The sequence below is a fragment of the Eriocheir sinensis genome, chromosome 4 (assembly GCF_024679095.1).
Source record: "Eriocheir sinensis breed Jianghai 21 chromosome 4, ASM2467909v1, whole genome shotgun sequence".
In the NCBI taxonomy this organism is placed as follows: Eukaryota; Metazoa; Arthropoda; class Malacostraca; order Decapoda; family Varunidae; genus Eriocheir; species Eriocheir sinensis.
In genome coordinates, this window is record NC_066512.1 from 6,263,485 (window position 1) to 6,275,984 (window position 12,500).

The 12,500-nt window shown below is 46.2% G+C and overlaps 3 protein-coding genes across 11 annotated transcripts in view; all 3 read left to right on the top strand.

The window, feature by feature from the left end:
* The window catches only part of LOC127008164 (uncharacterized), a 6,426-nt gene extending 1,438 nt beyond the window's left edge, over positions 1-4,988 (top strand). The window contains exon 1 of the mRNA XM_050879849.1: positions 1-4,988. This exon is cut by the window's left edge and continues 1,438 nt beyond it. Coding sequence (XP_050735806.1) covers positions 1,284-4,559 — 3,276 coding nt within the window. The 5' untranslated portion in view covers positions 1-1,283 and the 3' untranslated portion in view covers positions 4,560-4,988.
* LOC127008130 (cadherin-23-like) overlaps positions 1-12,500 on the top strand; it is a 303,940-nt gene that overhangs the window by 242,274 nt on the left and 49,166 nt on the right. The window lies entirely within an intron of this gene.
* On the top strand, positions 5,697-10,891 carry LOC127008160 (uncharacterized). The gene has a single exon (XM_050879836.1). The coding sequence runs from the start codon at positions 6,472-6,474 to the stop codon at positions 10,564-10,566; it is 4,095 nt and encodes a 1,364-aa protein (XP_050735793.1). The 5' UTR covers positions 5,697-6,471; the 3' UTR covers positions 10,567-10,891.

Here is a 12,500-nt window from a genome sequence, read left to right on the forward strand (position 1 = left end):
AGTGTAAAAATTGCCGGCCTTACTAAACACCCTCTCAGATTGTGCCGACGTTGCACAGCACCCTAGAATATTCTTGGCAAAGTGATTCAAAATTTTGAAGCTTTTTGCATCACGCCAGTACATCAGTGGATTGACATCAAAAGGCAGAACACCTTCTTCTTGGTAGGTTTCAAGTTCTGCCTTCACCACTGTAGTGTCATTTGTTGATGCACTTGCCATCATTTGCCCAGCTGGAGGCATGTAGGCAAAAAGACGAGGTTGTGTTGCACTCATGCCAGCCGAAAAGACGAAAGGCTCACTCTCTTGAAATGTTTTCTTCTTCAAGGTCGACTGAGTTGACTCGGAAATAATTAGGTCCACAATCTTGGAAGCCTTTTCCTTTTGCATTTTCTTACATGGCATCCATGCCAGCTTAAACCTGGGGTCCATGACAGCTGCGGCAATGACATCAGTCCTCTCAAGAAATGGATGCAACCTCTTTTTGATAGGTGATTGTAGTGCATTTGCCAAGTTAAAGCAGTAGATCGGTTTTCTGTCTCTCTCGTCGTCTTCACTCACATCTCATCCCCTATGCCTCCCATTTCCGTGACGTCACACATTTTTGCGGGCGGATCCTTCTTTTGAGCCACTCACCCCTCAGTAACTCCCTAACTCCTCTCCTACTCCTCCTCCATGTGACCTGAGGTTAATTTCCTCCTTACTCCCCACCCTTAATTTTTTTCCTCCTCCGCCTTCAACCTTAATGTTCTCCTTACTCCGCTTTCCCCGTGATCTGACGTTAATCCTTTACTCCTTCGCCTTCAGCCTTAATCTGTTTCCTCCTCTGCCTTAACGCGGCTTAACATTACTTCTTTTTCTATTTCCTTAACAGTATTTATCCTCCTCAAATGGTTTTGACTCGAAATATAAATACAAATACAAAATACTTTTTTTCTGGGTACCAAAATACAAATACAAAATACTTTTTTCTCTGGATGTCAAAATACAAATACAAATACAAATACATTAAAATCGTATTTAAATACAATTCAAATACAAATACAATTGTATTTGATCCACCCCTGGTGTGTGTGTGTGTGTGTGTGGAAAACGTGATACACTTACCTGCTGAAACCCTAATCTTCGAGGTGATTATGGCTTCCTCTTGGCGTCTGTCCGTTATCAAAGTGACTCATGCTTGGGAGGAAGGAGGGTGGCGGGGAGGAGGGGGATAGAGGGCGTGGCAGTCGGTGAGTCAAGGCTCCGGTTATGGCAGCATTAATGGGACGCCAAATTTCACACCAATGACTGACTGCTCACGTCTCCCGACTCCTAGAACTAATATCGCCTATTCCTTTATCGCTTGCAATCCCGAAGTGATTAACGTTATCTGCGGCGGATGTGGCTGCAAACGGGAAGCCGAGGCGTTAGTCTGTGGGTTCCGCGAGTGCCACCAAGACGGTCCCTACCAGCCTACCGCGCCATGCCCACGTATCTCGGGAACAGGTCAATGCAAATCATTGCACTTCATTGGACATACAGTGGCAGTGATGGCGGAGCAGCAGGAGCAGCAACGGATAGAAGAAGAAATGAGAATTCGATACTTTAAAGCTGTAGATTTTTCAACAAAGGTAGTCCTGAAACTGCTGGAATCGATGGTACGAGACACCTTCAAGGCACTGGGATTCACCTCGCCGAAAGATTACTGTGTAAAAAAGCTGAAGTGGAGTCAACATGAAGCAGAGAGTCTCTTTAGCTCTGAAGAAACTATAAATTTAAGTGACAGTAATGCTCAATTAGAATACACATTATTGATTAATTTATGGACGGAGTTGGACAAAGAAGTGGTAGAAGAGCTTGAAAGACTGACTGCCTTAGTGCTGGAAGTAATCCATAACCCACCCATGAGATTTAGCAAACAGCTCCTACAGGAGAAGATTCAGACGAAGCTATGGCCTTGTCTGCAGAAGCTGACCGACACCGTGCGGAAGGCCTGCCACACCTTGCTGAGAAAGAAACTTTTCTCCTTGCTGGAGCCAAAGATCAAAATGTCTTCAATATTTAATAGAATGGACAAGCTGAAGGAAGATGTTCATCTCTTCTCGTTAGAAAGAGCCGTCCAGAGCTTTGGAATTATGTATGAAGTACATTTTAAAGGCTCCAAAAGTGTTCTTCCAACACCAGAACTCAATGCTTCGGAGCTCGAGTATTTATCTAGAGAAGTCAACTCCTTTTGTGGTGTTCAGAAACCGACAACAAATCCAATAGTCACTCTAAAAACACTGTATTTTGACTTAATTAATAGGTCTCAACTAAGTGATGTTATAAGGAAGTTGAACATTCTCGGCGACAAAGACATAGATTCTCATTCTCTCCTTTCTTGGGGACAAGATCTGAATTGCCTTCAGCAGGACCTTGGCAGCCGACTCAAGGTGTTGGGGAGGTCTGAGTGCGTCTCGTACAGGGCTGTGTACAGTGACCCGCCTGTTGACATAAACCGATGGTTATGGACGAGGAAGACAAAACTCGAGAAAATTGATGATACGTTTTGGAGTTTCAAGGACTTCAGAAGCAGCAAAGAAGTAATGTTGGAGCATCTCCTAGACGGCAGCCAGAAGCCTCGGGTGGTGATGGTGTATGGTCCCCCAGGTTCTGGAAAGACTTGTCTTTGTGAATATCTTCAAGAAAAATGGTGTTCTGGCAATTCAACGGCTAGGTTCATCAGGGAACTACAGCTTCTTGTCTTCCTGAAGGAGAAATCCATCCATCACGGGTCATTCAAGTTCCATCTCAAAAACGTTATGTTCCCGAGGCTTCTTCAGTTAATACCAGAGTCTGAGGTCTTGGTTTCACTTTGTCGGTTCAACGTTTGCTTTGTGATGGACTCCTCAGCGGGGTGCACGCCAGAGTTCACCTCGGCAGTGTGTGAGGTAGTGAAGCACCTGGGCCACAACACTGCTTTTATCACCAGGCGTCTGGAAGAGAAGAGGGACATAAACGCCAGACTCGCCACTGACGAAGTGTATCTACATCCGCTCGAGGGTCATCGGCGAATGGATCTGTGTCTCAGTTATTTGAAAGGCATAAGGGATGTAGAAGGTAACTTGACAAAGCATTCAGGACTTGGACATGCTGTTATTACTCAAAACCATTGCAATTTTGGGTGTAGAAACAGCACTGAGAGGTCTTTGTTTACCCAGGAAGATCCCAATATGCGTGTTGATAATTTCATTCACAAATTAGTGTCAGAGGAGAGGGAAGATCTATCATACCCCTTACCGCTCGCCTATCTTCTGTGGCTTTGGCTCAAGGATCCCAGGCACCTAACAAAGGTTACCACAATGTCGCAACTCTTTAAGAAGGTTATTTCTCTGTGCGAGCAGGTACAAGATGGAAACAATGGAAGCGCTCTAAGACTTTTTCATATAATTAAAATGGAGAAGAAAGGAAGAAGAAACGAACCAATGAGACAGTTAGCAGTTTTTGCTTCGAACGTGTTGTTGCGTGAAACGTCACAGAGAGCAGAGTATGATTTGAAAGGCCTTGCAAAGAAAGACTTGGCCAATCTGTTTCCATTTGTGGAGTATTTTAGTAACAAATTGAAGTGGCGCTTCCTTCATCCCTTTCTGGTTGAGATCCTCTGTGCTTGGGACATGAAGTGTGCCTTCGAAGAGAGAAAGATTCTTCCCTACAGCAGTCAACTCGAGAAGAGTGGGAGCACATATGTTACCCTTATTCGGTTTCTTGGCGGCTTCTCTTCGGATGGAAAAGATAAGGACAATGACTTGGCGAACCACATCGTGAAGCTGTTTAGGTCAGTGGCCGTGGCTGGCGATGATGACTTCCTGGTATGGCTTCCTCTGCTGCGTGAGGGATCTTGGTCATTGACGCTCAGAGAGTTTGTTAGGAAGGAATTGAAGTCTTCTAAGACAAGATGGAGTGTGCCTCATTCAAACTTTCGAGAAGTGAAGGGCGTGATATGTATGGTGGACCGTCGCGTGTTCCTTCCCAGAGAGGTGATCATTGAGACTGAGCCGCCATTAGAGGTTGTAAAAATGTTAGCATCTCACGCCAACATAGACGTGCGAATATACCCGCGACTGTGCCCTGTATTGAGGCCTCGAGACGCCTTGCTGCACGCCCTTCGAGGCGCTGGTAACGTCGTGGAGTTCAAAGGTAAACTTGAGGAGAAAGGAGTCTCGGATCTCGCTCACATGACTCGCCTTCGTACTCTCAAACTTTACATAACATCCTTGGCTGCTCTTGAGGCATTTAGTGTAAGTGTTAAGAAACTATTGGTTCTTGATGACTTACACCTCCATTTGTATCTACCTTTCGATACTCCAGCAGTGAGAATTCCCCGCGTGGTGGTGGTGCCGCGCCGCGTCACCGTGTACCTGAACCTGTACCGCATCACGGACAGCACCTACAAGTGGGCGGTGGATGTCTGCAAAGGGCTCAGGTGTCACAGAGATGGTAAAACAGAAGTTTACCTAAATAAATCCGTCCTTTCCCCTGATAAGCTTCAGTATATCAAAACGGAGCTTCATCCTTCTGCCATCCACATCTCTCAATCGTAAGAAGCACTCGAACTTTGTCTGTCGGATCGTGTATTTTTTTTTTGTGTAATTGTATCTGAAATGTTATTGTGATAGTCACCAGTCCTCATAACGACACCCAAAGAGGATTAAACACATACACCAGACCCTCTACCCCACGTTGTGAAGAGATATTATATGTGCACCCACCGAAGACACTAGCGTGTTTACTCCAGAAACCATCTTTAATGCAGCAAAGTGAAGTAATTGCACTGACTGGAGCACCTAAGTACTGTAGAAGGCACCAGAAGGACTTCAAACACAAAGGAGCCGCAAACCCTATGCCAGGCAGTTGTAAAGCCACGCCAGCCCAAATGATGATGATGGACTCTCGTCGCCCTAGAAAAAATTACCTCCCTCCTCCCCCCACTCATCAGTGACTCACCTGCTTCAGAAACACCGCATCTCATCGCAGGTAATTCGGCACTAAACCCTTTCTCCTCATGTGTGCTTGCTTGCTTGCGTGCATGTGTGTGTGTGTGTGTGTGTGTGTGTGTGTGTGTGTGTTTACAAGACGTTAGTTTTATTACCTTTAAAACCTGATAATTTTTTTGGCAGTAATTCTCTCTCTCTCTCTCTCTCTCTCTCTCTCTCTCTCTCTCTCTCTCTCTCTCTCTCTCTCTCTCTCTCTCTCTCTCTCTCTCTCTCTCTCTCTCTCTCTCTCTCTCTCTCTCTCTCTCTCTCTCTCTCTCTCTCTCTCTCTCTCTCTCTCTCTCTCTCTCTCTCTCTCTCTCTCTCTCTCTCTCTCTCTCTCTCTCTCTCTCTCTCTCTCTCTCTCTCTCTCTCTCTCTCTCTCTCTCTCTCTCTCTCTCTCTCTCTCTCTCTCTCTCTCTCTCTCTCTCTCTCTCTCTCTCTCTCTCTCTCTCTCTCTCTCATACACACACACACACACACAGTGAGAATATAACGGAAGGGAATAAAAATATTAATTCAAGCCTCATAACACGTTCTGTATGATGTGTTCTTAGAATCGTATCTCTTATCTTATTCCAAAGAAAGAAAATGTGATGCTTCACTTCCCACCACTGTCGGTACTGACGTTGCCCATAGTGTTAATGTAGTGCTCGTATACATGCCTACGCTCAATACATGGTGAAGGCAACTACGTGATCTAGATGGAATAGGTTGGAGGCAGCGAAGTTCAATTGAATGATGACTTGCCTTTCCGTACTGAATATTTTGTTGAATCATCGAACTGTATTCAAACATCTCATTCGACAAATTACGGCTTCGGCTGACGAAGTTTTAGTGATTCTCAAAGAGGAGAAAGATAGTGTCATTTTTTAAGGTCCCGCTATATAATGTGTATGGATTTGAGCATTGAGAGAGGGGCGGGTTGGAGCTCGGCTGAAGTTGAAGATTTTGTAATGTATTTCTCTTACTCCTCGAGGCTTTGGTTCTCTCAGTTTCTATTGGGAGTAACTACAGTAAGTCTGGACGGTGGTACAAATTATTTGATATACAAAATAGGTGTTGTGGCCTTAAACTCCTAATTAGCGAACAGGTCAGGAGTCTCCGCCACCTGCTTTTTCACCCAACCCTCGCTGCTCGTGATGTTAGTCAGCCGCCTATACCGTGATATTTTGTAGGGAGTAGCAAAGCAAAACTCAGGCTCTTGATGGTCGCGTCTGATGTAAAGAATAAAGTTCCTGAAGTTCCCCCGTCGTCAGTGTTTTGGGATTTCCTGGCCATCTTAGTGGAGCCATGTTACATGATATTCCAAGGACTGGTGTGGCCTCTATCTTGTCCCATGTTTCCGGTGAGTCCTAGGAGTGCCGCTCCAGTGTAATTTGTCATCCCGTCCTGCTCGCACCGTTTTCCTACCCACCCACTGAAGCCACACTCCCTCCTAGTGCTGTTTTTTCGTGTTCACGGGGTTCGCCACTAAAAGGCAATGGGAAAGATGGACCAGAACAGCGAGACTGATGATAATCGCATTAAATACTATTTAGCTGTTAAAAAGTACGGCCGAGAGTGTCTTGAGGAAGCGTTTTATCTGCTCTACAACACGTGGTGTCGCGGCAGAAATTACGAGACGCTGCAGGAGTTCTGTGTAGAGTGTCTAGGCGTAAACAGGGATTACCTGGCTGAGGTCTTGTGCCAGCCTGAAATTGTATCCCCGCAAGGCTCGGCGAGGAGCAGCACAGCCCTACCCAGCAGAGTGCATGTGAAAGAGTCGCGAACCGCGGACGAGGAGAGACGAAGTTCAGGCGATACTTTCTACTCCTTCCACTCTCCGCTACTCCCCCACGTAATCAGCTCCGCCAGAAAAAGTTTTCGAAGGAGCCAGAATGAGGTGACAAGTGTTCCGCAAGATGAAACAGCCTCTTCTGACCCATTGTGGAGGCAGTCCCTCAGTGAAGCTCAAGACCCCAGAGGACTCACAAGTTTTCACCTAAATGATGGACAAACTCAACAGAACGCTCACCTCACCCATACCAAGACGTCCTGTGTGTGTCAGAATGCACCACAGAAGGAGAACACAAGTGCAAGGAAGCCGAGCAGGGTTAGTTCTAGCCAGCTTTGGGCTCGTGTAAGGCTACTGCTGCCCAAACCTTTCGTAAAGAAAAATAACGACTCTGATACGCCGCTGAGGCGAGGGAGCGTCAATGTTATATCACCACTGTCGCCATCACCGCCAGCTCCACTACAATCATTACCGACACAACTGCCTTCACAGAAAGTAAAGACTGAATCACAAGCTCCTGATGAAGATGTAAAGTCTTCCGAAGGAGAGGAGTCCTACAGTTTAAAACAAGTAATTCAAGAAACCAAAAACAAACTACAGTCGTCATTTTTTCTGAGCGACCATGAGCATAAGAGTTGTTTTCTTCATGCCGAGCCAGACCCAAGTCGGCTGCCACTCTCAGTCTTGATCACCCTGCTTACTAAGGTTTTCCCGGAAATCACACCTAAAATCCGTAACCTGGTTCATCAGCTTCAACGCCTTGTCTACGTTATGTGTTACGAGGACCTGGTTTTTGACGATCATCAGCTGAAGTTTTGGCTGCAGAAGCTAAATATTGTTATCTCAGAATTAATTGCTGATATTGTCAGTTGTTGCACCGCAATAATTAAAAGGTTCATTGCGGAAGCTTCTGAAATATTACAGGCCTCCAAACAGCGACTTCAAAAAGCCCAAACAGAGTACCAAAAACATCTCGAATGTGTTGAAAAGACTCGCGAGGAATTCGAAGTCGTTCAGAAGGAGCTAAAAGAAGCCCAAGTAAAGAATTCACGGGTTCTTCGGGCTTACTCTCGCTCCTGCAGCCAAGAGTCAGACGAAACGCACAAAACAGTCCCCACCAAAGTAGGAATAAAATCGCTTAATGATGTCAAGAGAAACACGAACACTCAGGATGACGGTATCAACCGGACGGATTCAGGCCACTTATCGTTAGCTGAAGAGTTGGAGGGACAGGATGCGCGAATGAAGCCGAAAGATGATGACGACGACATCCCTTTGAGCGACAGTCTGTTGGTGAGTGTCATGAGGGAGGTGGCTCTGATCGAAAAAAAACACAAAAGTTTTAGGCCGTTTGACAAAAACCTGAAAATGATGGTAAGAAAAACACACAAGTCTGTCATCGTGACCAAAAGAGAAATGCGGGACAGGCTGAACTCGAATGTGTCTGCTGAGGAGAGCGCTATGAGCAAAGAAGAAGTGCTTAGCAGGAGCCAAATGAAAACGAGACTGTTGTCTAGAGATGTCAAAAAGCTTCGTCGAAATTTAAAAGATCTTCAAAGTGACCAGAAAGCCATCATGTTGCGGATCAGCCACGACCTCGAGACCCTGGAGGAGGACGAGTTGGATGAGACAACTCGCCGTGAGGGTTGGTTCGGCATAGGGCACCTGAGGGAAGGATCAGGGCGGTTGCTGCGGGAATCGCGGCGCGAGGCGAAGGGCTTTGCGTCGGGCGCCAAGATCATGGACCTAGGCGAGTGGTTGGTAAGGCAGCGGTACGCCACCATGCCACTGAGGCAGGTGTACTCGTATGTTCGAGTCGCTGACACAAAGGATAGTGTTCCTATCACAGACCTGGTGGGCCCCGGCCATCAACGCCCACCAATCATCATCTTGTCGGGACCTAAGGGAAGCGGGAAGACCTGTATGGCTTACTACCTCTTGCATCAGTGGCACGAGAACACAGAAGCAATCAAGTCGAGCATTCATGAATTCGACTTGGTGACCTACGGCAAGGCGAGCAGCATCTTGTCGTCCGGCTCGTGGGCCCAGTACCTGCGGGAACATATATTCTGCCACACCCTTGTTGATTTCCCTGAAGCAAAGGTCTGCGAAGCTCTTGATGCCGTGTCTGTGCTCTCCATCCTGGATATGGACATAGATACTACTTCACTCACCACGATCTTGAAGGATGTGTTTGGTAATTTGGGGAATAACAAACAAGTGGTCTTGATAACCCGTCCTGACGGTGAGAATGACATCGTAGCGGCTGCCAAACGCCACAGCATCAAGTTCCTGCGAGTTCGGATGTGTCCTATGACCTCCAGTGCAATCCAGGAGTTCTCCAAAAGTCTGATCTCACTTTTTGAGCGAGACGAGTCGGTAATCAGCAGTACGGCAAACAAGTTCTCTCGGCTCGTCAGTTCGATGGCGGTGACGGAGGAGGTGCTGTACCCTCTCCCCATAGCGTACTTGTTGTACCTGTGGCGCACCAACCCGCGTCACGCCATGCAGGCCACCACCTTGTCGCGCCTCATCTCGCAGGTCATCATCGTAGCGGAAAGCACACTAGTGGAGGCCCTGGTGGCGGCGGGTCAGTATGAAAGGGGAGTAGCGCGGGCCAAAGCTGAGAAATGCACACACCAGCTGTGTGAGGCCGCATGGAGGCTGCTCAGTGGACAAGGGTGGCCGCATGACTGTCACTTCTTACTGGAGTCTGAAAACATCTCACTGACTGACCCCGTCGAGACATCCTCTTACAGCATCTTGATTATGGTAAAGGAATCAGCTGATGGGAATCACCGAGCAAATTTTCTGCATCTATCCATTGCCGAAATCTTATGTGGTTTCTTCCTGACTCAGCAGTGGCTACTCCAAAAAGGAGCGACCATGTTACGGCGCCGCGAAAAATTGGAAAAATACTGTGTTCCGGAGATCACAAGGTACCGGGAGGTCCTTATTCACATGGCGGGAGCTTTAGTTTACAACACACATAAACTTGAAGACGCCAAGGAAATTGCCTCCCTGTTCTTCAGCTCACTGGTCGATAAACAAGACATGATTGCGTGGCGTGGCCTTCTCAGAGAGTGCGACTTCCTGTCAACCATGTGTATAGCCGTGTCGTCCTTGCTGTCTTCTTACGGCTCATGGACCGTCGCCAATCACAGCCAAGAAACAAACTGTGCCCTGGCTGATCTGCTAAAGAAGGAAGCGTACCGCCCAAACACCGTCATTATTTCTCATGGAGGAAAGCTCGGGTGTAAATCCGGGTGTGTCGTTCGCGCCCTCGCCACCTGCTCCTCAACGCTAGTTCACATTCGTCAGGAGTCGCAGTTTTATGCGTGGGGAGAACCTGCTACCTGCGACGCCTTGATCTTGCCCCTACAGCCACCTGGGACCCTGCAGGAGTGTTGGGGTCATGTGGGTGTCGAGGGCGCCCTGGCGCTACGTCACTGCCATCAGCTGAAGGAACTCAATGTTCGTGTGTCCTCTTGCGAGGCCCTGACCGCCCTTACATACAGTATAGAGCACATCGCACGTGGTCTCCGCTATCTCTACCTCCGCCTAGACCTTCCTACACACACGCCTGTGCCAGACATCCAGCCACTTAACTTTAAAGGAAAGAGCCTTTGGTTGAGGATGAGGGGTGTGGAAGACGCTAGCCTGGACTGGGCGAAACAGGTCATCAGGAAACTCAACGACTGGTATACTGAAGTGCTGCTAGAGAAAAGCAACCTCTCCCCGTCCGCCCTGCACGAACTTAAGGAATTTCTCCCAAATACACCTGTACATATATCTTACTAGAGCATTTTTTTGCCACACAGCTGTGGAAGTCGTTGTGTTCGTTATGTCACGGCGCATGTACATAGAAACGTGTGAATGGCAAACAAGTGAAGGCAAATAACAACTTTATTCATCGAGCACCTACGCTGTAAGAATATCCGCATCATGTTTAAGCGCCCATAGGACAGACAACTCTACGCTGCATTGACAAAATCCGCCTGTTGCTCAGTGTACTTTCGTTCAGCCGATCACCGATGCATCATACACATGAAACGACTTCCCAACTCAAGAATCTCCGAAACTCTCGATAAAACAGCACAGAGGACGCCCCTTCCTGGCTCCAACTTCAGGTAATAAATTCTCTTTCAATTCGAATCATCTGATACACCACAGCAATTTTTTATATATATATATATATATATATATATATATATATATATATATATATATATATATATATATATATATATATATATATATATATATATATATATATATATATATATCAGGGTTGTTTGCTTTAAATCACTGATTTAAATCAAGATTTATATCAAATGAATTTTTTTTAAATCATTGATTTAAATCAAGATTTATATTATTTGAATTTTTTTTAATGTCATTGATTTAAATCTTGATCTTATTGCTGAGCAACAACATATAATGGAGAAATAAACAAAGATCACACTCTAACTTTGATATCAATGTTTTCCCTGTCAACTTTACTTTTTTTTTTTTCCTAAGCTGATTAAGTTATCATACATATCTTCCGTCAGCCACACTTGGTCCGTCTAGCGTCCTGGAGCAGAACAAGACACTGACCGCCTTTCTGACGGTATCTTGCTGAGGCAGTGATGGTTTCAAAAGTATTTAACAACATGAATCACATGTTATTTTATGTTGCCAATTTCCAAACCATAAACCAGTACATTTAGAATGTGTGCAGTGTAACCATGGGTTAGCAACTTCAGTTCATTTGCTTGTTGTAACTTTTCTCATCTAGTTGACATTGGCTGCATTAAATGCTTAAGTCTGTCCTCATATAGCAAGTTTCTCACCCCTTGGATCTTTTTTTTTTTTATGCCGCCATTGTCTAGTGGTTAACGTGCCTTGCTGTGAATCCGCGGCCCTGGGTTCGAATCCAAACCTGGGCAGTCAGCGTGCCGCTCACCCAGCTGCTCATCCTCCCTTTCGGGCTGGTCGATAAAAGGGTACCTGGGGAAACCTGGGGAAGGTAAACTGTGGTAACCCGGATATCACGCTGACCCTGTGCTGGGGTGATCGAATCTTCCCACCAATGGTCAAGGGCCAGTGCCACGGAGATAAGCACTGTGGCCACGCTCATCTGTAGCGTATGCCCCCATCTTTACTCTTTTGGTGTGTCCCAGCCAATTGGTAATGCAGGCAACTGTTTTATAGTACCGCCATCTTGCTTGGCTAATCTCCCCCCCCCCCCCACCTCACTTGATCCTCTTTAGAGAGTTTCGCTGGAGTCCAGTTGATGGATAATCATGAGGACAGCATGTGGGCAGTCTTGGGCCCCTCCAAACACTCAAATGAACCAAAGAAAAGCTATTTAAAGAACAAAAAACACCAACTATAGGAAGTGGCAGTAAAGGAAATATTTGATATATATACCCCCATTTTTCAAAGAATCACTTCACATACATACGGATCATCCACAGCCTTTTTGATACTTTCATTTGAAGCTGCTGTCATCTTTCTTTGTGCAGTTTCGGTCAGGACATGTCCAAAACATGACATGATCTGATTATACTGTTAACAGACTAGAGAGAGTTGTGGTGTGGTGCTGGCCAGTGGCTGGCTGGCTGCGGCTGGTCAGTCTTAGGACTGGCTCAAACAGCCAGCCAGGTTACTTATGATGACGGAATATGATACAAGAATACTCCAACAAGTGTTTGAAACTAATGTGGAAAATATAGAGGTTTACATTCACT

Bases quoted from the DNA above. Each gene is read 5' to 3' on its own strand.
- LOC127008160 (XM_050879836.1), top strand. From the start codon at position 6,472: ATGGGAAAGATGGACCAGAACAGCGAGACTGATGATAATCGCATTAAA.